Below are 25,936 nucleotides of genomic sequence, written 5' to 3' on the forward strand. Positions count from 1 at the left end.
CCACCCCGCTCTCACTCATTCTCCCACCCCGCTCTCCCACCCCACTCACCCTGTTCTCCCACCCACTCCCACCCCGCTCTCACCCCGTTCTCCCACCCCTCTCTCACCCCGTTCTCCCACCCCGCTCCCACCCTGTTCTCACCCCATTCTCACCCCGTTCTCCCACCCACTCCCACTCCGCTCTCCCCATGTTATCCCACCCACTCCCACCCCGCTCTCACCCCGTTCTCCCACCCCGCTCTCACTCATTCTCCCACCCCGCTCTCCCACCCCACTCCCACCCCACTCTCACCCACTCCCACCCCACTCTCACCCCGTTCTCGCACCCACTCCCACCCCGCTCCCACCCCATTCTCCCACCCACTCCCACCCCACTCTCACCCACTCCCACCCCACTCTCACCCCGTTCTCGCACCCACTCCCACCTCGCTCCCACCCCATTCTCCCACCCCATTCTCCCACCCTATTCTCCCACCCACTCTCACCCCATTCTCCCACCCACTCTCAGCAACCACTCTTCTACTTCTATGAGCTTGACTGCTCTAGGGGACTCGTGTTAAGTGGAATTGTACAATATTTGTCCTTCTGTGGCTGGCTTATTTCTCTTCGCACAATGTTCTCCGGGTTCATCCATGTGGTAGCCTGTGTTGGAATCTCCTTCCTGATCGGGCACAGTGGCTCACGCCTGTAATGCCAGCATTTTGGGAGGCCAAGGCAGGTGGATTGCCTGAGCTCAAGAGTTTGAGACCAGTCTGGCCAACATGGTGAAACCCGTGTCTACTAAAAATACAATGATCAGCCAGGCATGGTGGTGGGAGCCTTTAGTCCCTGCTACTCAGGAGGCTGAGGCATGAGAATGGCTTGAACCTGGGAGCGGGAGGCTGCAGTGAACCGAGATCACGCCACTTCACTCCAGCCTGGGTGACAGAGCAAGACTCTGTCTCAAAAAAAAAAAAAAGTCTTTCTTTATAAGACGGATGATATTGTGCCACGGACTAATTAGAGATTGAGGTCTCCTACGGCAGGCGCGGTGATCTCCTCTGGTCCATCCAGCCAGGCAGCAAATGTCTTCATCGTGGAGCAGATAAGTCTGTCTCCATAACAGCCCAGCCACTGCCTCAAACAGCGCTTCCCAGCTGATGACCCTCCGTTACGTTTCCTCACCAGCTGATTAGGAACTACTACGTTAACTTTTCTAGCTGAACAGGATGATTGGTTTCCAGATTAGATTACACAGCCAGCATCTCCTTGCTTCAATATGTGGCACAGTCGATAATCTTTAAATAATACAAGATCTTGCAGGGAGAAACTCAGCTCTTTTCCCCCTTATTAATGCTTAGAGGAAAGAAAAATACCTAAGAGTCAGCTCAGCCCTGGTCAGAATCCTCATGTGAGTGTAATGTCAGAGCCCGGGACCTGCACCTCTCAACAGCCCTGTAAGCAGGGCAGGGGTGATCACCCCCTGATGATGGACAGGAAAGCCTGGGTCATGTGGCTGATTTGGGGACTCCAGCCCCATCTCCTGCCCAGCATTCTTCCCCCGCTAGAGTCTCCAACAAGACACTCTGTCCCGCTTTTCTGAGCAGTCAGCCTAGAGCAGGCTGAACTGGGGGCTTTCTGTCCCCCAGGGGACACTTGGCAGTGTTTGGAGACATTTGTGGCTGTCACAATTGTGTGTGATGGAGGGATGCTGCTGGCGTTTAGTGAGCAGAGGCTATGGATGCGGCTAAACGACTTGCAACGAACAGGACAGCCCCCACCACAGAGTTTGATCTGGCCCCAAAGTGTCCGCAGTGGTAAGGTTGGAAAGTCCTGGCCCACCTTGATCCACGGGGATCCTGGCTGCGGCGTGGGGAAGTCAGGCAGAGCCAGCCAACTCACAGCAGAAGGGGGACCTGGGAACAGGAGAAGGGGACGAGGACTCAGGGGATGGGCCCACGTGACTGGTGTTCATTCATTTCTTGAACTTTGTGCAAGACACTGAGATTAGAGTTGACCTAGAGAGACACGGACTTGGACCTCATGGATGAAACAAGATGTGAACAAGTGAACAAAGAGGGCCACTTCCCCTGGTGAAAAATGCATGAAGGAGATGCAGTGGTGGCGGGACCAGCAGAGAGGGGTGGTGGCTCCAGAATGGCGCTCAATGGACATTTAATAAGAACCAAGTACAGAAAGGAGCAGGTCTTGTGACCAGCCAGAGAGCAAGTGTTCTGAGGAGGGGGAAGATGGAGTACAAAGGCCCTGTGCTCAGAATGAGGGCAGTGGGTCCCAGTCACAGAGAGGTGACCGGTGTGGCCGAGGGTGGTGAGAAGCACCGTGGGCACGGGCAGCCACATCACACAGGCGGCCACTGGCGTGGAGAGGCAGGGAGGGGGCCCAGGGTGTCACCTTAGGTGAAGACGTCAGCTGCAGGCAGAGTCCCCACCCCCTGCAGTAGCTGGTCCACACCAGCTCATCAGGCATGAATGCTTCACTAGTTCCATTTCGTGCCATCCTCCAAGGAGCCCTTGTAGGGTAGGCACCATCCCGAGAATTTACCCAAATGGCCGGGGCCACACATGTGCTCAGGGGTTTGCACCTGAGCCATCTGACTGCAGAGTCAAAGCTCTTGGCCGCTGGGTTACGAAGTCCTGCCCCATGCTCTGTTGGTGTGGCAGGAAGGGTACCTCCGGGACTCTGGACACGAACACGGTGAGAGTGACGGGGAGAGCAGGTAGTGTGGCTTCAGTCCAGGAGAGGATTCATACAGGGTTCGCAGACCGCTTCTGTGAAGAGCCAGAGAGTAAAGGTCTTGGGCTTTGTGACTCAGCCCTGCGACTGCAGAGGTAGAAGCGAATGCGAGCAGCTGTACCCAGTGGAGCTGTATTCACAAAGACAGATGGAGGCCGGCCTGGGCCCTTAGGCCATGGTTTAGGGACCCCTGAGTCTAGAGCTGGGAGATGGAGGGTGGAAAGAGGCAAAGCAGCTCACTCATGAGCCGACTGAGACAAAATGAGTGGAGAGGACACGCTGCGTCTATTTCCTGAGCCTCTCGGGGCAGGACCTGCTCGGCACAGGGTGCATCCTTGGCACTTTGTGTACTTGCATCGGGAGACTAAACCGAGGGAGGGAAGTGCCCAGGAGAAAGCTGCCCTGCGTCAGAAAAGGCCCAAGGCTCTGCTGGAGAGGGGAGGCCTCTCCCAGCCCTTCAGGATCCTTCGGCCCTTGTGACTGATGGAAGGTGTCTGAGAACTGAAAGATAAAAACAAAACATCCCCCAAGAGTGGGGGTGGCAAGACCCAGGCCATGTGGGAAGAGAGCCCTTTCCTCCCTCCTTCCATCTCCTTCCGCCACCACCTGCCTCCAGCTGGTCCTCTTTGGTCACCATCTCGGGGTCACTTGGGATCCAACAAAACCTGGGCCACTAACTGGCTCCAGGCCCTTCTCTTTAAATGAGGCACATCTGGAGAAGGATGACAACTGCAGTGCGTGCGTGCTGAAGCCAGACGTGCGTCAGGTGGGCAGAGGTTTTAAAACAGAAAGGAGTGGCGGGGGCTGTGGCCAACGGGGAAGACAGTGGGCAGCCAGAGGGGCCGCCCATCCCCGGCCCGTCCTGACCATATGGAACTGTGAGCCCATGAGACATCTGTTTCCTTTCTGGAAGCTGGAAATCTGGATCCCTACATCACCGCCACCACCTCCCCTTTTTCTTTAATGTCACCAACTCAGATTTGTTTTTGAGACATAGAAGATACAGGCTACCTGGGGTGTCACTTCAGCCTGCACACCTGAGTTTTCAGCATCGGGGCGTGTGCAAAAGCCCCCTCTCAGCCTTGTTGCTGGCCCACCTGGGTGTAGCACCTGCCTACCACCTGGTGGGCAGCCTCCAGCTCTCTGGGACTCAAAGAAGCTAAGTGGCTTCCCTAGTCCCCATCCGTTTCTACCCAGAGACAGGCACTGCAGGTCCCCCTTTTCCCAGTTTAAATCAACATTTTTATATCCATGATGCTTTTTCTCCTTTTAATTGAGGTGAAGTTCAGGTAACATAAAACTCACCATTTTTGGCTGGGCGCGGTGGCTCACGCTTGTAATCCCAGCACTTTGGGAGGCCGAGGCGGGCGGATCACGAGGTCAGGAGATCGGGACCATGGTGAAACCCCGTCTCTACTAAAAATACAAAAAATTAGCCGGGCGTGGTGGCGGGCGCCTGTACTCCCAGCTACTCGGAGAGGCTGAGGCAGGAGAATGGCGTGAACCTGGGAGGCGGAGCTTGCAGTGAGCCGAGATTGCGCCACTGCATTCCAGCCTGGGCGACAGAGCGAGACTCCGTCTCAAAAAAAAAAAAAAAAAAAAACTCACCATTTTTACAATTGTATACAGTGCAGAGGCATTTAGCAGGTTCACAGTGTTGCACACCTCTACCTAGTTCCAAAACATTTCATCACCCCAAAAGGGAACCCCGTACCCACAAAGCAGTCACTCCTCACTACCCTCTCGCTCAGCCCCTGGCAATCACCAATCTTCTTCCTGCTGTTATAGATTTACCTATTCTGGGTAGTTACAGTCTATAAATAGATTGTAACAATACGAGCCTGCTTTGCGTCTGGCTGCTTTCGACATTCATCCGCACTCTAGCGTGAATCAGAACCTCGCTCCCCGTTCTGGTCGCATATTCCGTTGTACAGGTGATGTACTGCCATTTGTTTACCCGCAAGCAGCTCTCGCTTGAAATCCTCGAGTCAGTGGCTTCTTGGCTCCAGGACTTCCATCTTGCCGGTGTGATCACCTCGAGGCCCTCCCCTGCGGTCCAGGATCTGCGAGCAGGCGGGTAGATTTCACGACCCCTCGGGTCGCAGGCAAAGCTGAGCCTCATGCTTGGAAGCCTGGCCCTATCTTGATGAAGGACCCACTGCCCTGGGAGCCTGGCCAGCCTTTCCCGCCTCCCTAACTCTGCCACTCCTCTAATGCCCACAGAGTACAAGGCCAGCTACGTCCGCAGTCGCTCTATCCGCTCAGTGGCCGTCGAGGTGGACGGCAGGGTGTATCACGTAGGCCTGGGTGATGCCGCCCAGCCCCGAAACCTCACCAAGAGGCACTGGCCAGGGGCCCCTGAGGACCAAGATGACAAGGATGGGGACTTCAGTGGCACTGGAGGCCTTCCCGACTACTCAGCCGCAAACCCCATTAAAGTGACACATCGGTGAGTGTCCAGGTGGAAGTCAAGGGTGAAGGGGACAGGACAGACCTCGGCAAGGGCTTCCCACACCTCTTGGGCCCCTGGGCTGGTCCCCCTCCACCTTCACCTCCTCCAAGCCAAACGTGATCCCTTCTCTCAAGCAGGTGCTACATCCTAGAGAATGACACAGTCCAGTGTGACCTGGACCTGTACAAGTCCCTACAGGCCTGGAAAGACCACAAGCTGCACATCGACCACGAGGTGAGTGGAGAGCAGGAGAGGAGCGTGCTCTCAGCCACCACGGGCCTGGCAGGACCCCCAGCTCACGGTGGGAGGGCAGTGAGGCCAGACCCAGGGAAGAGGCTGGAGAGGTGAAGTGAGGTCCCCACAGATTCCTCAACCCAGGGATAGGCGTCAGTCCCAGCATGAGACAGACAGCTTCCTGCCCAGGCTGTCTGAGGGACGATGGCTTAGCCACGTTGTCCCCCTTTTGATTTACAAGAAGTCTGTGCTACAGTGAGGCCTTTCATCAAGCCCAGGGGAGACACTGGAGCCCTCAGTGGGCTCAGCAGGTTCCTGCGCAGGCCAGGCCAGGAAAATGACTCGGTTCCCTTGCAAGGGCTGGCTGGAGGAGAAGGCGGGCTTCCTTCAGCAGGCGGAACAAGTACCTCCTCCCCACCCAGACATGCCGGTGCTGGCCCTGGGGTCCGGGGAGTGCAGGCTGCCGCTGCTGAGCACAGACACGGCAGCGTGGGGGCGGTCACCAGGCCAAGCCTTTGTTGTCCAGCCTTGAAGGTTTCAAGGCCTCCTCTCCTGCCCCTCCCTCAGATTGAAACCCTGCAGAACAAAATTAAGAACCTGAGGGAAGTCCGAGGTCACCTGAAGAAAAAGCGGCCAGAAGAATGTGACTGTCACAAAATCAGGTGAGGCAGTAGCAAAGGGACCTCCCTAAGACCCCACTCTCCTACAGGACAGTTCAGTTCATCCCCTCTCGTGATTGACCCCTTTCATTTTTTTTTTATCTTCTCCCCTCATGGCATAAAATTATCTTCTCCCCTCATGGCATTAAAAAAATCCATAACTTACATCCCTATTGTCAGCCATTGTGGCCCACGGAACTGCTCCTCAGCCAGGCTGGTGCCCAGATTCCAGTACTGCTAGCAAGAGACCCGTGCTGGCTGTGCAGAGCCGGATCCAGGCCGGAAAAGTGCCTCTGCCGATTGCCCTTTCAGAAATCCCCCACGTGGTTTGAGGTCCATGTTCCTGGCTTAGGGGTCCCCTGGCCCAAAGGACTGAACTCTAGAACAGCTCTAACAGAACATTCTGTGCTGATGGAAATGGGCTATATCTGCACTACACCACACGTGGCTGGTGCATACTTGAAATTGTGGCTAGTGTCACTAAGGAGCCAAATTTTTTATTTTGCTTAATTCAAACTGACGTAGCCACCTGTGGCCAGTGGCTCCCATACTGGACAGCACAGCTGTAGAAGCCCTGCTGTCTTTCCAGAAAGTGTTGCAAAACACAGGCTCTCCTGTGTTGACCCTGACCAAGTGTGAGTAGGCAGGGTGGTGAGGGAACCAACCTCAAGATGCTGAGGCTTTGATATGTAAAATTAACCATCAAAAAAGAAAGGAAAAAGGATGCTGAGGCTGATGCATCTAAAGCCAGGCCCAGCTTCTAGTCGTGGCTAAATTACAATTAACCCTACCTGCTAAAGTCTAGCAAAAGTCCAGGCAGAGTCCTGGCTCATGCTTGGAGAAAGAAGCCACTCAGGCAGGTACCTGCTGCCCTGAAGATAGGGTGGTACCCTCCCCACCACCACCCCAGAAGGAGGGACAGGGGTGGGGCAGCAGCAACACACGGGAGTCCCAGAAATCACAGCTTGCACCTGCCAGCAGAGCCCTCTGAGCCACTCCTGAAGCCTGGGGCTGGGGGGGTCTGTTACAGCTACCACACCCAGCATAAAGGCCGCCTCAAGCACAAAGGCTCCAGTCTGCATCCTTTCAGGTAAGAGCAGCTTGAGGTCCTGGGGAAGAGATGCAGAGGCCTGCGTGAGGAGGTGGCCCTCCCTTAAGCTAAAACACAGAAAAAAAGGAAAGAAATCTAGGCCCTTCCCTGGGAAGTGCACGGTGGCCCTCAAGAGGCCTTACTTCCCAATCAACACTGAGCAGGCTTTCCGACGCCCCCTTGTGGCCAAATGCGGTTGCCGCAACTCCACCAAGCAGGGCAGGACACAGGAAGGAGGGGAAAGGGGTGTCAACAGCAGTCCCAGTAGCTGCCTGGTTCTGTCCCCAGCTTGTGCCCCCTTGGGAGTTAAAGTAGAATGACAAGACCCATGTTCTGGTCCCGGCTCTGCCTTGGATCAGCACTGGGACTTGGGACCCTGAATTGCTATGCCTGTGGCTCTCTGTTGGAGAAGCCTCAGCGCAGCCCTTAGGTGGACAGGAAGAGCAGAGACACGGGGTCACTGATCTCTCAGAGGCCCAAGGTGTGTGTGGCCCTCTGCGTCCATAGGAAGGGCCTGCAAGAGAAGGACAAGGTGTGGCTGTTGCGGGAGCAGAAGCGCAAGAAGAAACTCCGCAAGCTGCTCAAGCGCCTGCAGAACAACGACACGTGCAGCATGCCAGGCCTCACATGCTTCACCCACGACAACCAGCACTGGCAGACGGCGCCTTTCTGGACACGTGAGCAAGCCCAGGGCAGGAGTGGACAGGCTGGGGCCCAGGGGGTCGAGAAACTTCTTCACTTAGTGACCCAGATCTCTCTCAGAAAGGGGGTCCCCAACACCAGGGGTCCACGGTGCTCGGGACAGCCTCTTGGCATTTGGCGAACTGGTTTTGGGGGCTGTCCCTGACAGGAATCACTGTTGGCAGATGGGGTCTCCTCCCGCAGGCACTCAGGACATGCTCTCTCTTCCTTGGCAGTGGGGCCTTTCTGTGCCTGCACCAGCGCCAACAATAACACGTACTGGTGCATGAGGACCATCAATGAGACTCACAATTTCCTCTTCTGTGAATTTGCAACTGGCTTCCTGGAGTACTTTGATCTCAACACAGACCCCTACCAGGTACAGACAACCCGAGCTAGGGAGATGGGGGTGTGGGGTACACCAGTGCTGCCAGGTAGGCCCCCCCAACCTCAGGGAAGTGATGACAAATTGTCCAAGTCCCACTGAGTCCCTGAGCCAGTGGGAGTAAGTTGTGAAGCTGCTGAGATTGAGGGTTCCATGTTCAATCAGCCTATTTTGCCTCCATCACCCTGCGTGTGTAATATATATGGCTTCTTCCCTCTAACTTAACATGCAGCATTCAACCAGGTTTTGCCAGAACTTGTGAAGACTCCTAAAACTGTCAAGCTGTAGAATCAAGCCAAATATTACCCACTGCAGGACCTACACGGACCACGCAGCTAATGTAACAGTAACACACTGCACCAAGCACTCTGCTAAGTGCTTCCGTACAGTAAGCCATCTAAACACACGTGACTCAAGTGGCCCAGGACCACACAAGACCAAAAGGAGCAGTGGCATGTCTGGTCATCAGAACATGTGGGCCCTTGTACAGGGACAGTCACTACTGAGCTCCAGCACTAGAGCTTTCCTGTACTGTGGCCTTGGTATTGCCCAGGCTTTGACCTTTCAAGAAAAGCCTGAAATAATTTTTTAAATGAAATCTGATGTTTAAATGTCAGCAGCACAAATGCTTTAATTACTATATAGGTGTCCAGTCTTTCTTCTTAGATAGGTTCACCCTCATACTTTACCAAAGGGGTAGGTGAAGTCCATCACCGGTAGCTCCCAGATTACACAAGAACCCAGGCCACTTACCCGTCCTTTCATCAAATGGCTGCTTTGCAATCAGGAGGAGCTGAGGGCCCCTGAATGAAGGCTGCTGAGAAAACCAAGACTTGGAAGGCTTTCTTTCCAAGCTTGGGAAGTTTCCTGACCAGTGGCTGCAGAACTCCAATGTTAAATACACAGACATGGTTTTTATTCTCCTGAGTTTTCATTCTCATTAAGAGAGAACCTGGTGGGACTCGAAGCCAAAAAGTCACCTAACTCTTCCAAACGCTGGCTCTTGCAGAAGTTGGAGTAAGCAGGTCACCAGCCCCTAGCACCTTCCACTCGCTACCTGCCTGAAATATGTCCCCTGGCTGGTAGAAGAAGGGCAGGGGGAGAGTCCCTGTACTTACCTTGTTGACAGACTACCTTTTTTGCAACTAGCTGATGAACGCAGTGAACACACTGGACAGGGATGTCCTCAACCAGCTACACGTACAGCTCATGGAGCTGAGGAGCTGCAAGGGTTACAAGCAGTGTAACCCCCGGACTCGAAACATGGACCTGGGTGAGTAGGGACCCCAACATGGGGCCCTTGGAGAGCAGGGTAACCAAAGGAAGGGACTCAGGAGGTGGTGTCTACCCCAGTAATGAGCCCGAAATCACCAGGCTTTGGGAGGTGATACAGTTCCAGACGAGTCATGAGAGCCCCTGTCCATAGCAGGCAGATGACGTTTGACAAGCTGTGCTTCTTGAGAGAGGAACACCTGCACCAACTGCCCAGGAAACACACGGAATTCCCTCTCATTTCATTTTCCTCCCTTTTGTTCACTCATGCATTCAACAAACATTTCCTGATAACTTGCACCTGAAACCATGTTGACTAAAGATGACCCCATCCTCACTGACTTGTGTGGAGTCGGTGTTGTCCTAAGAAGAGCAGTCCACAGCGGGAGGCCTCTTGCTTGTATGGAAAGAGTAAAACTGGATGGTAGAATCCGGTGTGACTGGGGAACGGTACCGCTAAATAAAACCAGGGTCAGACCTTGAACTGAGTCCTGAAGAGTAGGACGCAGTCGACCGCTGAGAAAACATGGAGGGCTGGCGTTCCAGGAAGCTTAAAGTGTGAGGAGCAGAAAGCAGCTCTGGGGGTGCAGCCAGCACAACTGAGGCCAGTGGAGAGTGGCGGGAGGGCATCGGGCCACCCTGTGCGGGGCTTCCTAGGCCACGGTAGAGTTTAGATTTCATTTGAGGTGTATCAGGAAGCCAATGGAGGGTTTTAACCTGGGCACCGACATTGCTAGGTGGAGAATGGGACTTTATGGGAGAAAACAGCGAAGATGGTCCAGTTATCCAGGGAGAAATGGTGGTGGCTTGGACTAGAGGTGGGAGCAGTGAAGATGATGGATTTCAGATTCAGGTGGTGAAGCCCCCAGAATGGGAGGTGCGGGATTAGGAGTCCCAGGTAAATCCTGTGTTTTGTTTGGGACAGGACAAAATCTGCAGTTTTAAATTTAGAATGCCAACTAGATAGATATTTTAAGATGAAAAAAGCTAAATAGGCATGGTTGCTCATGCCTATGATTCCAGGGCTTTGGAAGGCTGAGGTGGGAGGATACTTGAGCCCAGGAGTTCAAGGTTACAGTGAGCTATGATAGCACCACTGCACTCCAGCCTGGGAGACAGAGCTGTCGCCCCATCTCTAAAAATAAAAATATATATATATATAAAAGAAAACAAAGCTAAAAGAAAAATGAAGTTCACTTACTAGTGAGAGAGAGTGGCCTAAAACAAACCTTTGGTATTTGAAGTCCCTTGGGGAAGGGACTGTGTCTAGGAGGATGCCTAGAGTTCATGTCAGGAAAATGGCTACACAGCTTAGGAGGAAGGATTTAGATGCTACAGTCGGCTCTAGTTATGAAGAGGGAAGAGCTAATGTATTTACAGAAGATGTTGCACTAATACTTCCTGCTAAGGAGCCTGATGTGATCACATTTTCACTAGTAGCTTCCTAACCTCTGCCACTCAAGTGCTGCTACTCTTGTGATCAAAGTGCAATGACATATTAGTCACTGTGTGCCAGGCTCTGTACTGAGCATTTTACACGTGTTAGCTGACAAGCTTTTGAGGTGAATCTTCTTATCCTCATTTTATGGAGTAAAGTGAACAAGGTGGGCTGACCCCAGAGCCCACGCACTTGATCCTGCCACGTCCTCAGGAAAACTTCCCCAGGGCCCAAAGGGGAACTCCCTCCTGCACTTGGTCAGAGCTCTTGGCTTTCTGTCCTCTGTCCACACATCTTCATGCCCGTGTCTACCTCCCTCACCATGACTAGGGTCAGCACTGAATGAAGCCATCAGGGTCCTGAAACTGATCATGGTGACACTGGATTTTAGGCAATCTACAAGGCTACCTAGGAGACTTAGGGCAGGTTCCCCTCATAATTCAGTCTACTCTGAGTAGGGAACACTATCAGCATCATGGGATTGTGACAAAAAAGCGTAAGATGGTTTTCTGGTGTGTTGGGGTTGTTTTGCCTAAACTATCTGCTCCTGCTTTGTTTTTTCATTTCTCCTTCATTTAGGACTTAAAGATGGAGGAAGCTATGAGCAATACAGGTATTTCGTTTTATTATTAAAGCCTAAACAAAGTTCTCCTATCTTGGCCCATCCTTCAGTCTCATCTCTGTGAGTCTGCACCTGTTATGTTGAGAAACTGCCCTTCCTCTGGTCTGCCCGAGACCAGGATCACCCACCAAAGATCGGTGTCACCTAGGAGACCTTCTTTGTATAGTTCTTTGGGGACTTTTTCTTTCTTGGTGATGGTTAACATTCATTCTCCTTTTGACACTTGAAAACTTAGGCAGTTTCAGCGTCGAAAGTGGCCAGAAATGAAGAGACCTTCTTCCAAATCACTGTGAGTTGAGGAACCAGCTTACAAATAGAGATCTGGTTCTAACTGCTTCATTTTGCCAATGCTATTCTATTGCATGCCATTTCTTACATACCACCCTTCATTTGTTCTCATGATGAGGGTAGGGGGGGAAGTACTAATGCACATCTTTCCCTAAGAAAACACTTGAATCCATTTCATGTTTTAGATTAATGCCTTGTCCAGTACACTGCTGTTTTCGCTATAATCTGTGCTTGGTAAACTTGAGCTATTACTTAGAGGTTGAGAGGCATTTAAATATTATAAATTGCTAGGCATCTTGAAGGCTGTGGCTGCAAAAGTGCTAACTGGTATACAACATCAGCAGTAGGATGGCCTCATTAAATGGTTTCCAAAAAGCCCACGCTACAAACTCTCACTCCAGTGCCATTGGAGGCTGGCAGGGACTAAAAGACTGGCAACCTGCAAAGTTCACCTCTACTCTAAAGGGAGCGGGCCAGTTTGCTCCCCGCAGGAATGGGCTGAGATTTGCCAAATTTTCTAATTCATCTACCAAATCCAAAAATGCAGGTTATGTGTGAGAATTATCATTATCATGCAATTTGACATTAAGTTAACCACGTGGGCAAATTATCCCCCTTGGTGAGCTGCCACTTGCAACCTCTGGTCTACTCATTTCTTCCTTTATATGCATATAATCCTGTGTGGCTTTAATAGGACATTAGTAACAGGCCACCTAAGCCTTTCTTCGTTGCTTCTAGAATTAAGGTACAGAATCTTTACATATCACAATCTCCTTAAGCCACTATTCTATCCAGATCCTTAAATGCCATCCTTGCCAGGCATTGAGTGTATAAGTAAACAACTAAAAATTGAGGTGACTAGGTGGTAGCAATCCCTTTCTAAGTAACCTAGAAATATTCATTCTCAGCAGCCTTGAGGCAAAGCTTCCTCAGCTATGGGATCGATTAGGAAGTCATGATAAAGACCGTAATAGCTAAGGCTAAGATGAGTTTGTTTTGTTCTTTAGGGGACAACTGTGGGAAGGCTGGGAAGGTTAAGAAACAACAGAGGTGGACCTCCAAAAACACAGAGGCATCACCTGACTGCACAGGCAATGAAAAACCATGTGGGTGATTTCCAGCAGACCTGTGCTATTGGCCAGGAGGCCTGAGAAAGCAGGCACTCACTCTCAGTCAACATGGCAGATTCTGGAGGATAACCAGCAGGAGCAGAGAGAACTTCAGGAAGTCCATTTTTGCCCCTGCTTTTGCTTTGGATTATACCTCACCAGCTGCACAAAATGCATTTTTTCGTATCAAAAAGTCACCACTAACCCTCCCCCAGAAGCTCACAAAGGAAAACGAAGAGAGAGAGAGCAAGAGAGATTTCCTTGGAAATTTCCCCCAAGGGCGAAAGTCATTGGAATTTTTAAATCTTAGGGGAAAAGCAGTCCTGTTCTAAATCCTCTTATTCTTTTGGTTTGTCACAAAGAAAGAACTAAGAAGCAGGACAGAGGCAACGTGGAGAGGCTGAAAACAGTGCAGAGACGTTTGACAATGAGTCAGTCGCACAAAAGAGATGACATTTACCTAGCACTATAAACCCTGGTTGCCTCTGAAGAAACTGCCTTCATTGTATATATGTGACTATTTACATGTAACCAACATGGGAACTTTTAGGGGAACCTAATAAGAAATCCCAATTTTCAGGAGTGGTGGTGTCAATAAACGCTGTGTGGCCAGTGTAAAAGAAAATTCCTCACAGTTGTGGACATTTCTGTTCCTGTCCAGATACCATTTCTCCTAGTATTTCTTTGTTATGTCCCAGAACAGATGTTTTTTTTTTTTTAAGGTACTGAAAAGAAATGAAGTTAGTTGATGTATGTCCCAAGTTTTGATGAAACTGTATTTGTAAAAAAAATTTTGTAGTATAAAAGTATTGTCATACAGTGTTCAAAACCCCAGCCAATGACCAGCAGTTGGTATGAAGAAACCTTTGACATTTTGTAAAAGGCCATTTCTTGGGAGTTTTTTGGTGTGTCTGTTTTTTTTTTAAAGTATTCAAGATACTACCGATCAACATCTTTTTGGAAGAAAATGCCTTGGGTTTAGAAGATTTCTTAAAAGGGGAGTAGATGGTTGTAGGTTGACTAAAGTCTACCATACTTCAAGGGACTACAGGTAAGTCTCATAGTATACCAGCTTTGGTACTTCATTTTTTAAAGTATTAATCAATTGCAAAGAAATTCGCCTTGGCCAACCCTTCTTTGTGTATCAGGTAGTCTAACCTGATACAAGTAGTTGACAGATTTCAACTATCACCAGTCCAACCCATTTCTCATTTAATAGATGACGGAGATGATAATCCCTAAAGCACCCACATTTGTTTCAATGCCCCAAACAGGCCAAGGCTCCCTAGCAACTCCCTAGTGGCGTTTTTTAACTTCTTAGAAACTGTTACCATTATTTGAAATAGGCTTCCTTAACCTCCTTTACCCTTAATCCAACAGGGATTAAAAAAAAAAACAACTCTTTCTTTAGGCTCCAATTTTAAATAGAAACCTTTATTTACAATGACATCCAAAATGGTCAGCAAAGCAGTCACAGCTCACCATCCCCCATAAGTCATTTCATGTGGTTTCGATTCTTTGCAGGATAAAGAATAATTTCTATTTTTTTAAGCAACATAATGTAAACGTGATTGAATTCATTCTCAAGAGTATAAGTCAATTCCTGAGAATTTAAATATTGCTCTCATATTTTATTCTTTGAAATTCCATATATTAGGAAGAGAGAAAACACCCTGCTCGTTTATTAACAGTGTGCCTTGGAGTTGAAAACAATAAATCAGTCCTTGAGGTTTTGCTCCTAGGAACCTAATTGTGAACAAAACTCACAGCTTCTGCAAATAAAAAGGTAACTGGGCAGGCATACATGTAACTGGCAATCCATTGTTTACTTTCAGCTGCACCTACCTCTGGATCAAAGGACTTCTAGGACATCAAGCCAATTATCTTCTGTAATACCCTACCCCTAATATAGATACCCCCAACTCACCTCAGATATTAAATACTGATAACTAAGTAGCACTGTTATTGATATTTACACCTTTCAATCCAGATAAAGTTTAGAAAAGTGGCATCATAATATGAACATTAACAATGTAACTTCCATTTATTTTTTAAAGGAAGAAACATGTATCTCCTTTATATCATTCTGACCTTTATAAAATATATATATTTTATTTATATATCTTTGGATTCAGCAAAAAAAAAGTAGGTACTGGAAATATCCCACATTCTAAAAGCAGATGAAAAGATTATACTGCTCACCCAACAGATACCAAGGTTTGAAAAAATGGGGGGTGCTGGGGTGTGAGGAGAGGTAGACAGCAGGAGTACAAAGAATTATCTAAAAAAGATAAAGGGCAATACAGGTAAAAACAAATTGTCTCAAAGACTGCACCTATTAAAAGAAAATCAAAATCTTGAGTTTGCACCAAATGAACAAGTAGAAAATATAAAAACTTATAATAAACTTCATTTTTCTACTATATAAAAAAGGGAGTGCTGCCTTCCAGTTAGCCTGGAGCCAGGTCTGAGGAAAGGATTGCAAAAAAATTTATTTTTTTTGTTTTTAATAATTTTTTAAAGTCAAGAAAGATAAGAGCACCATTCTATTTCTCCCCACACACATAACTTAAAGAAGGATTGAGCTGAAAAAGAGACAGACTGACATGGTTGTACCTCTGTCTCCAAACAGGAGAGTATACTATCTGATAAGCACAGGCCACTACAATGGAAGTTTTTGGATTTACAATCTTAGATATATTTTGAACTTGGTAGGGGAAAGAGGGCAAACTCATAATTGTCTATACTGCTTTGAAAATAAGATCCACTCTAGTGGTGGGTCTGGAAATAATCAGGATTCACTTACTCGTAAGCATATCAAAGATATTAAATGATCTTACCTTCAGAGATATCTAGAAAGATTGGCTAAATGTGTGAAATTCTTAAAATTAACTGGCTCTCAGTTATTGCTAGAAAATGACACCAAGGCTAGCAGAGACCTCTGAAATTCATATTCAGAAACCCAATTCCTTCAACTATTTGAACCCAATGAAGTAACCCAGATAAAGGGAATTAAACTTGATTTTTCCTTTCCTCCCAACTGACTAAAACAGGTGTCAAAGAGAGGCAACAGCAGAAAGTGGCAGGGGGCAGAAGAGGGAGGGGTTTAAAAGGTGCTCAGATTGTGGCTCTGAATCACAGTAAAACTGGCTATTCTGGGTACTGAGTTCCTTAAGAAATAACAGTGACACTATTCTAATCCACAGGGACATAATGAAAGCATCACATTAGTAGAATGAGGGGACAGCTGAGCAGACACCAGAAACCACACCAAGGATTCTACTCGAGATCTCAATGTGGGATTCAGGTCTTAGCAACCAAAATCTGAAAACGCTCCTAAAGGGGATGAAAAGGTAACATAATTGAACATACACAAACACAAAATCCATGAATTGCTATTATTTCGGACTGCTTAAAATCCAAAAGGTCCTCTTCAAATTGCTCGATTTTTTTTAATTCCTGATTTTTTTTTTTAAGTTTATTTCCCCATATCTATTCTTTCCCCCAAAATTAACAAAGTGCTTAGTTCTGGTAGAGGAATTTTTAAAAAATTAAAATGCCTACATCTAAACAAATAATCTCTTTAAAAAGCATTTAGATTAAGAGATTGAAAAGAGCCAGGCATCTAAGGCTGGGGGGTGGGGAAGGAAAAGCTGTGGAGCACTACCCCTCCCCCAGGCCACAAAAGTCAAGGGATGTCTCTTCCAATGGTAGCCTCACCACACAGCTTACTGAAATCAACAATGTTAAATATTTAGCTTCACAAACTCTGTAAAAATGAGTTGTTGTGACCTACAAAAAAAGGTATATACATATTTTACATAATATGATATCTTAAAGGTCATATTTACAAAAAAATCTATTCACAGAAACACTGCGAGATTCTGATTCAGAATGCAGTACCTGGCCTTGGGTTTTCAGAAGTTTATTTTCAAAAAGCATTATTGCTCTACCATATAGGCAAAGGGTGACACCAGTACTTCAAAAAAAAAAAAAATCATAGTTCTTGTCTAACACATAAGTGTAGGCAAAAACCAGGAATGTGTTTCACTATTCCCTCAAGACCTCAAGAATATTGCATTTATCCATTCTTTTTAAATAAAGTGCACTCAGCTGCACATTAGCATGTGAAAAGTTTGCTACTGCTGCAATTAAATACTGTCATCTCATTTCCCTTCTGCAAAGCCATTTGGACATCCATGACAGTTCCTGGAGGTGAAGTATTACATGACATGAACGGCAAATGAAAACCTTCATTAGGAGAAAGTCTAGGACAAATAATAGGGACAGAGCAACTCAACACCATCAGTAAAGGACAATTCAGAATCACCAATTCCACTGGACAAAGGGTCAACACAGAACTACTTGGTAGTGACAAAAACACCTGAAGGCTGGGACTATGCTCTTTGTCCAATACTGCAACTAGAGAAACCAGATGTTCTAATCTCATCTCTCTTGATTCTTCCAGTGTTCTCTGGCCCACCTACGTGTATTTAAGAGATTTTGGCTAGCAAGGCAGAAAAAAAGTGACACAAAAGTTTTATGATCAGTAACACTCCATGTCTCCAGAATTATATCCCTAGGAGGTGGAATGCCAAAAAACATTTCTGTTTTGAACACCATGATACACAGCAGGAAGAGGGGAAAAAAACACGTAGATATTGCCCTTCGGCTTAAAATCCAGTCCTGCTCAAATGACATCACTTAAAATACCCTTGACGGAGCTCAAAGCTGGTCCTTTCTTCAAAGATGGATGCCTGGAACAATGATTCCTTCCCAATAATCCTAGAGTAGTGTCATTTGTACAGTGGTTTCCTTAAGAGGTCCTGGTGCAGAGATGTCAGCAGTATTTCTGTCAGCAACCAGAAAAAAAAAAAAAAAAAAAAACTGAGTAAAACACATGCTTTGCACAACAAAAAAATACCCATGTCCACATTCATGGCTTACAGTGCAGCTCTAGCTGAGTGACTGAGGTTCCTGAGATCCCATCTTACAATGCAGCTCTGGCTTACCAAAAGTATCCAATGGCCCAGTGCCTTCAAACCAAGTTTTTTCAATTACTGTATTTTAAGTTATACATTCAAGTTAAAATATACCTAGGACATTCTGATTATAGCCGATGCTTTAGTTCTATCCAGAGAACAAGAAAAACTTTTTGAAAAAGGTAAGGAATCGATCCCATACCTGATCAGGACCCATAGGCATGCCAGACATGGGCATGGGGTTCATGTTCATCTGTCCCATGTGACCACTGCTGCCATTCATGTGCACCATACTATACACTGCAGGATTCCCCTGGTGGGCAAACTGCTGCTGGGAAAAGGAGCTGTAAGTAAAGAAATGGTAATATTACCTCTGGAAGTCACTTTAGCGACAAAGGGCATGCCCACAGAAATTACAATTGTGTCAAACATTGCTATACTTAAGCTGAGAATGTTAGAGAGAAAACTCCCTGACAGCCTGTGATCCATTTTTCACAGCTTTCTATACTAGATACCCTAATAGATATGTGAATGTTTGAAGGACTCTCAAAATGGACAAGCCAAATAACACCTTCTAATATGAACCCAGTCCTTTCAATCTCTCCATCCAAAAAGGCTTGACTGAAAAATACATTCAGTTCTTGGACTTCTGGGACTAGGATGTGACTAACTTTGTAAGTCACTGTTCTTTACCTGTTCCTGGCCAAATTTCCTGATGGCCAGCCCTTCATTTCTGAGGACTGATAGATGGATGCAGCCTGTGGGTGTTGCATCATGGGATTCTGGGAGGCACCCATTCTTGACGACATCATTGCATTGGAAGGACTAGACACTCGACCAAAGGCTGGATCTGGTTGTTGTCCCATTCCTTACAAAAATAAAACAGAAGAAATAAAAATGCCCAAATGCCTTCTCCTTAGAATATCAGATTTCTGTAGTAATTTGTTTTTTTTGAAAGGGGGTGGTGGTGGAGGGAAGTGATAAGTATAAGATACAGAGTGCTATAAGATGCTACCCCCCAGGTATTCTAGATTCTCACCAAGATGACAACTAGAGTAACAGGCTTACTACAGAAAGGAGCACCATCTGGATCACTGAAAGATCAGTTGCTTCAATGGGCTTTCTGTAGAAAAGGGACTCTATCACTCAACTCACATCACTCCATCCCTCTTTAAAGGGCAGGGGAGTTATAATCCTCAGATGACAGGGCTCCCCAATAGACACCTTTATCCCCACCATGTTCCTGGAACCTCTCAAAGGCTGAACTGAAGAGGTATCTGCATCTGTAATTAATAATAAATCCAGGGCCAGGCGCAGTGGCTCACGCCTGTAATCCCAGCACTTTGGGAGGCCGATGCAGGCAGATCACGAGGTCAGGAGATTGAGACCATCCTGGCTAACATGGTGAAACCCTGTCTCCATTAAAAATTAAAAAAAAAAATAGCTGGGGGTGGTGGAACGCACCTGTAGTCCCAGCTACTCGGGAGGCTGAGGCAGGAGAATCACTTGAACCCGGGAGGCAGAGGTTGCAGTGAGCCAAGATTGCACCACTGCACTCCAACCTGGGTGACAGAGCAAGACCCCACCTCAAAAAAATAATAATAAATCCAAGTCACCAAGAAAATCACCTTAAAAGCCCACAAAGTGCATTCCTCTCACTGACTTGACCAAGCATTCAGAGATTAGAGAGTTCTACTATACTGGAACATATAAGAAGGGGCAAGGGGACAACTTTGCAGTGTTTCTTCCAGAGTTTGGGGACTCTTAATGAGTGGGACTGAAAAAAACAACACCTGAAAAAAATACTCAACTATGACAGGATACACCTGTCTCAATTACCTGTGTGCTGCAGCATTTTTGTTTTCCAATAGTTTAAATTAATTTGGTTTTCTTTGTGAAGTAAAGAGGGAGTGAATCGTGTTTTTGTCTTTCATGTGCAACAAATGTAGTGAAGCTTATGTCCTTAGTAATGTTAACTTGGGGAAGGCATATTTTCACTGTCAGATTTACCATAATTTGGTTGATATGGAAACTGTTGTGGTGGAGCTTGTGGCATTGCGGGTCCCGCCAAAAGCCCATCCATGCTGGGGGAAGCAGTCACATTAGGAGGTGGGCTGAAGGCCTGAGTTTGCTGCTGTTGCTGCTGTTGCTGCTGCTGTTGCTGTTGCTGTTGCTGCTGCTGCTGCTGCTGCTGCATCATCATAGCCACCCTCTGTTGTCGGAAGTGATGACTTAGCAGCTCTCTGCTGCGTTGGGCGACCATTTGAGCATTAAGAAAACTCTGCTAATACCCAAGAAAGAGTGCAATTACATATATATAGCAAGTTGCATACATACAGTACCCCCACAATACACCAGGTATAAGACAGAAAACACCCAGGGCCTTTTTTTTTTTTTTTTTTTTTTTTTTTTTTTTATTTTTTTTTTTTTTTTGAGACAGAGTCTCGCTCTGTCGCCCGGGCTGGAGTGCAGTGGCACGATCTTGCCTCACAGCAACCTTCGCCTCCCAGGTTCAAGCAAGTCTCCTGCCTCAGCCTCCCAAGTAGCTGAGATTACAGGTGTGCACCACCACTCTGGCTAATTTTCGTATTTTTAGTAGAGATAGTGCTTCACCGTGTTAGGCTGGTCTCAAACTCCTAACCTCAGGTGATCCGCCCGCCTCAGCCTCCCAAAGTGCTTAAATTACAGGTGTGAGCCACCGTGCCGGCCAAAACATACAATTCTTTACATAAAAGCTTTCTGACCTGGCGCAGGGGCTCACGCCTGTAATCCCAGGACTTTGGGAGGCCAAGGTGGGCGATCACTTGAGGTCAGGAGTTCGAGACCAGCCTGGCCAAAATGGTGAAACCCTGTCTCTACTAAAAATACAAAAACAAGCCTGCCGTGGTGGTAAGCGCCTGTAGTTCCAGCTACTCGGGAGGCTGAGACAGGAAAATCCCTTAAACCCAGGGAATTGGGGCTGCAGTGAGCCGAAATCATGCCACTGTACTCCAGCCTGGGCAACAGTGACTCTCAAAAAAAAAAAAAAAAAAAAAAAAAAGCTTTCTGGCTATTACAAGGGGAGGGAGGGAGAACTGAAGAAGAGGGACCTGAAAATTATTTGGGGTTAAAAGACAAAAGACGACACACTGTCAAGCTTTAACATGACTAGAAACATTCCACAAAGTGAGAAAACATTTAGGGGTGGAATCTGAGGACAAATTTTTCAGGAACTATGAAAGACAACTACAGAAAAATGAGAATTCAGTGTGTGGGGGTGGAGGGCTGAAACATGAAGCCAAAAAAAAATAAAAAGATGGGGTTATACTCAGATAAGCAGGGGTTCACCCCAGAAAATCTTGTACTTTCTTTAAACTTTCAGAAAGAGGTAAGGGGCAAGGAGAAGCTATCTGGAGGTTCAGAAGGTGACATAACCGAAGTACGACAAGGAAGCTGATTTCGGCTCTACTAGCTACAGATCATCTCCAAAAAGCAAACTTTTATCATCTTTCTGTAGGGCATTCTAGCTCAGCTTCCACAAGATGTTTTATTATCAAGAAAATGTAAATATCAGTACTTCCAAGTAGGCATAAGACAATAAAAATCGAGCATTTCACAGTTGTTTTTTAAAAAACAATTAAAAACAATATTTCAAATCACAGTAGAGGATTGTTATGTGGTCATCTGCCTCATACACATTAAGAAAACCCCTCAATACTGTCCACCACTGGCTGGAAGTAGAAGGGAATTTTAATATCCCCTCCTACTATAGGAAACAGGTCATCTCAGAGGCTATCACTGAGAACAGGATTATGTATTCTTTATTTTCTTCTTTATAATTTCAGAATTTTACCCAGTGTGCATGTTGTTTCATAATCCAGGAACAGAGGAATATTTACAGATTTATTATTTTAAATTCCTAAAAAGCCAAGTGATAGCTGTTCTCACAGTATAGCAACTGATCACAAAGGGAACCAATTAAAAAAACACTTATCAGTGGTTTTAATGAAGGAAGCTCTCTCCCTCCTCTGATTCCTCCCAGTCACCAGCCAGAAGAATGGAAGAGTTGAAAGTCTTTAATGCGACTGCTTTCTTACACAAAAAATTCAGAGTTACCTTCATTTGTTTAACAAACATTTACCCAGAGCCAACCACAGGCCAAGCCCTGTCCTGAGCACAGAGCAATGCATGCAGAGAGGCTCATCATCCTCACCTGGGAGCTCACCTGGGGCTGCATCATAGGCCTCATCACCGCAGCACCACCAGCAGTAGGGTTTTCCATTTTCAATTCAAGTGACTGTCGGCTCTGATTCAAAAACTGAGGTGAGACAAGTTGGTTAGAATGCAAGTAGGGCACGTCAGTCTGCCAAAACAGCTTTCCAGACCCTCAGCACCAGCCAATGAGGTAATGATATCTCCAAACACAATAACCTGGCTAAGTCACATCTAAACTGAACCAGTACTTTCACACTGCAAAAAGGTCAATGTTGAAAAGTCTTTGGCTAGCATATGATGGGCTACTGTTTGGCACTGGGAAAAAAAAGTAAAGTGCGATTTTGCAGCTTAAAGTATATCTTCACACCTGCAATCCTTGCCTTTTGAGAGGCTGAGGTGGGCAGATCACTTGAGCCCAAGAGTCTGAGCTCAGCCTGGGCAACATGGAGAAACCCCATCTACAAAAAATTAGCCAAGAGTGGTGGCACACTCCTGTAGTCCCAGCTACCTGGGTGGCTAAGGTGGAAGGATCACCTAAGCCTGGGAGGTCGAGGCTGCAGTGAGCTGTGACTGCACCACTGCATTCCATCCTGAAACCCTGTATCAGAAAAAATAATAATAAATAAATTTATATATATATATATATATATACACACACACACACACACACACACACACACAGCAGAAACTCAAAAGCTTTATAGTCAGACTCTCTCTGGGATTATTCGGGCACATGGGGAAATACCTTTAAGTTGATCAGAGGAATTCTGAATAAACTCCATTAGCTTTCCCTAAATGATTTTTAGTGAAAAGAAACGGCAGAAAGTAAAATGAATGCAATAACACAGCCTTTCTGAGTTTTAAGAATATTTATGCAATAGAGAGTCTGGCTCTTTGGATTCCAAACTCAGGCATTCGGCCACACGCGGTGGCTCACGCCTGTAATCCCAGCACTTTGGGAGGCTGAGGCAGGAGGATCACCTGAGGTCAGGAGTTCAAGATGGGCCTGGCCAACATGGTGAAATCCTGTCTCTACTAAAAATACAAAAACTAGCCGGGCTTGGGTGGCTCCCCAGCTACTCGGGAGGCTGAGGCACAAGAATCACCTGAACCCAGAAGGTGGAGGTTGCAGTGAGGCAAGATCACGCCACTGCACTCCAGCCTGGGTGACAGAGCAAGACTCCACCTCAAAAAAAAACAACAAAACTTCAGGCATTCGTCTACTTATATGGTTTGGTTCCACCACATTTAATAACTCAGTATGCTCAAGACATAATAAAAACAATTTTAAAACATTTCTTGGGGACTAAGAAAACAATAGGGTAAACAGAAGTCATATTTTAGAATATTAAAAGACAGCTCTAGTTTTATAAAACATCTAGAAAGCAGAATTCCATTAAAAATGCTGAAATCAAGAAGGTTTAAGTATGTGGTTATTAGTAGTAAGGATTTTTTTCAAAAAAAACCTTATCTACCTTTAAGACTACAGTCATCAAGTTAACATTTTTCTTCCCCAAGAGCAATCCTTCCTGACATTTTTTTACTTTTTATCCTGTAAAATAGAATATTCTCATAAAACTACTCCTTAACAAGGAGCCATTTGTACAAATAAAACCTTACACAGAAGTAAAACAAAAAGAATTTCTTTAGTTGACAGGGATAGAGTGCACGAGTGTTAAGAACACTGAGAAACATAGTCTGAAAACAACAGAAGGAGAAGCCAGAGGGAAGAACACATGACTGGTTACCTGCTGGCCCTGCAGCCTCTGCTGAAGCTGCATTCTAAGTTGCTTGGGGGTGTTTGTCCGGGGTCTCATGATGTTGGCTCGCGGATGCATTCCTTGGAGAGGAAAATTGCCTTGCTGGTTCATCTGATTCATCATAGAGTTAAAAGATGGTGATTGTCCCTGAAGATGAAAGCCTCCTTGCATTGGAGGCCCCTGTGCTGGGTATGTCTGTCCATATAATCCTGCCTTCTGATCCATCATTACTGCTGCTTCTTGGCCTTGGAAAGCATCCTGTTTGGGCTCTAATGCCTGTCCCTTAAACACAACACATAGAAGAACAGTGAAGAACATCTATGAAAGAAACAGAAGTCAAATGCTCTAAAAGTGCAAAAAAAATCCAGTCATTCAACAAGTATTTAAGTAAATGCTTGTTATGTGCCAGGCATCACTTCTCTACATGCTAAGGATACATTCAAAATAACATCCCACAGGTGACAGAAAAAGAAGTAAAAGTCGATATTCTGAAGAAGAGAACAACCTGCTGTGCTAAGACAAGAGCCTGCCAGGTTCTGTGCATTTACCTTTATTTTCTCATCCACAGGCACAGAATGCCAAGCATGCAGCCAACACCCTTGACATGTCTCCCTTGAAAGCATACTTCACCCCACTGTACTTCGCAGCACTTCTCATTTTCTCCCATCTCTCTGGCCTTTCCTTGAATGAATGCTAACTGTTCATCAGGGTTCAGTCCTAGGCTCTCTTATTTTCTCTTGATATATTTTCTACTAGGTGCTCTCATCCACTGGTGATAATGAGCACATTTTTGTCTCCAGCCAAAACACCTCTGAACTTTTGATTTTGTTTACGGAAACGCCTACTTAACATCTTCACCCTGATGTCTCAGGTATCTCAGACTTAACAAGCAGAAAACAGACATCATGATTCCCAACAGCCCTTCCCCCCAAGCAGGCTTGTTCTCCTCCAACCTACCCTACTATATCACAGTACAGCTGGCCCTCCATATCCACGGTTCCACACTCATGGATTCAACTAACAGGGGACTGAAAACATTCCAGGGAAAGGAAACCATGGCTGTACCTGACTGAATACACACAGTCATCATTCTTCTTGTCATAATTCCCTAAACAATACAGTGTAACAACTATATAATATACATAACATTTACATTGTATTAGGTATTATAAGTAATGTAGAACTGATTTAAGCTATGTGGGAGGATGTGCATAGGCTATATGCAAATACTAGACTGTTTTATATAAGGGACTTGAGCATCCATGGATTTTGGTATCCACAGGGGTCCTGGAACCAATCTCCCACAGATATCAAGTGGTGACGGTACACAGCATCACCATTCATTGCCCAGGAACCAAAACCCAACAATTTGATTCTTCACATTCTCCCATTCTCCCTTTCCAAGAGTACACATGTGTGACCACCAAGTCCTGTCAATTTTTCCTCCAGGGCATATATGTATCCCTCCCTTCTTTCCATTTCACCCTTATAACCCTTCCCAGGACACCTCTTGGACTGTTACCATAGTAACTGGCAACTATGTTTCTACTTTGTCCCATCAACCTGGGTTCATGTGATCCTCCCACCTCAGCCTCCCCAGTAGCTGGGACTACAGGCACACATCATCATGCCTGGCTGAAGATATTTTAATAAAGCAAACTATACTTTAAGTTAAACCTGGCAGACTGATCATGCATGCTTACCTGCATTCACTTGCTAACCCTACTAAAATGACAATAAAGGGAACTAAGAGGTATCCAGTTTATTTAAAAAAAAATACTTAAAAGGTAGTATTTATCCACAAAACACTAATAAGGAAGGCAACAAAGGTCAAGTATTTCCATATTTATAATAGAAGATACAAAGTGAATAGAGAAGTAGGAACCAGCTCAACAGAACAGAAAAACTTAGACTTATGTGCCTACAGTGGAAAAGTATATATGAAAAGCGAGCAAATGTATCCCACAGATCTATTGAGACTCCAGTGAGGATGGTAGGGGATCAGAGCATGGTGCTGAAATGAGGAGGTTGGTTAGG

At 46.4% G+C, this 25,936-nt stretch overlaps 2 protein-coding genes across 61 annotated transcripts in view; one reads left to right on the plus strand and one right to left on the minus strand.

Moving 5' to 3' along the window:
* SULF2 (sulfatase 2) overlaps positions 1–13,860 on the plus strand; it is a 130,050-nt gene extending 116,190 nt beyond the window's left edge. For 5 of the 11 annotated variants that reach the window (XM_063633381.1, XM_055266250.2, XM_055266251.2 and 2 more), the window contains exons 12-21: positions 4,957–5,182; positions 5,320–5,419; positions 5,987–6,081; positions 7,109–7,168; positions 7,676–7,845; positions 8,086–8,228; positions 9,384–9,507; positions 11,524–11,557; positions 11,802–11,855; positions 12,862–13,860. In XM_063633381.1, the coding sequence (XP_063489451.1) occupies positions 4,957–5,182; positions 5,320–5,419; positions 5,987–6,081; positions 7,109–7,168; positions 7,676–7,845; positions 8,086–8,228; positions 9,384–9,507; positions 11,524–11,557; positions 11,802–11,855; positions 12,862–12,892 (1,037 nt within the window). In that variant the 3' untranslated portion in view covers positions 12,893–13,860. The remainder of the gene's footprint in view (positions 1–4,956; positions 5,183–5,319; positions 5,420–5,986; positions 6,082–7,108; positions 7,169–7,675; positions 7,846–8,085; positions 8,229–9,383; positions 9,508–11,523; positions 11,558–11,801; positions 11,856–12,861) is intronic. The other 6 variants (XM_063633384.1, XM_055266252.2, XM_055266253.2 and 3 more) reach the window with 3 other exon arrangements.
* Positions 13,861–14,365: 505 nt separating this feature from the next.
* NCOA3 (nuclear receptor coactivator 3) overlaps positions 14,366–25,936 on the minus strand; it is a 232,890-nt gene continuing 221,319 nt past the window's right edge. For 20 of the 50 annotated variants that reach the window (XM_063633321.1, XM_063633315.1, XM_055266239.2 and 17 more), the window contains 6 exons: positions 23,888–24,181; positions 22,138–22,242; positions 19,956–20,229; positions 18,639–18,813; positions 18,148–18,289; positions 14,366–17,815 (listed from right to left, as the gene is read on the minus strand). In XM_063633321.1, coding sequence (XP_063489391.1) covers positions 17,804–17,815; positions 18,148–18,289; positions 18,639–18,813; positions 19,956–20,229; positions 22,138–22,242; positions 23,888–24,181 — 1,002 coding nt within the window. In that variant the 3' untranslated portion in view covers positions 14,366–17,803. The remainder of the gene's footprint in view (positions 17,816–18,147; positions 18,290–18,638; positions 18,814–19,955; positions 20,230–22,137; positions 22,243–23,887; positions 24,182–25,936) is intronic. The other 30 variants (XM_055266246.2, XM_063633331.1, XM_063633329.1 and 27 more) reach the window with 3 other exon arrangements.

The sequence above is a fragment of the Symphalangus syndactylus genome, chromosome 24, assembly GCF_028878055.3.
Source record: "Symphalangus syndactylus isolate Jambi chromosome 24, NHGRI_mSymSyn1-v2.1_pri, whole genome shotgun sequence".
Classification (NCBI taxonomy): Eukaryota; Metazoa; Chordata; class Mammalia; order Primates; family Hylobatidae; genus Symphalangus; species Symphalangus syndactylus.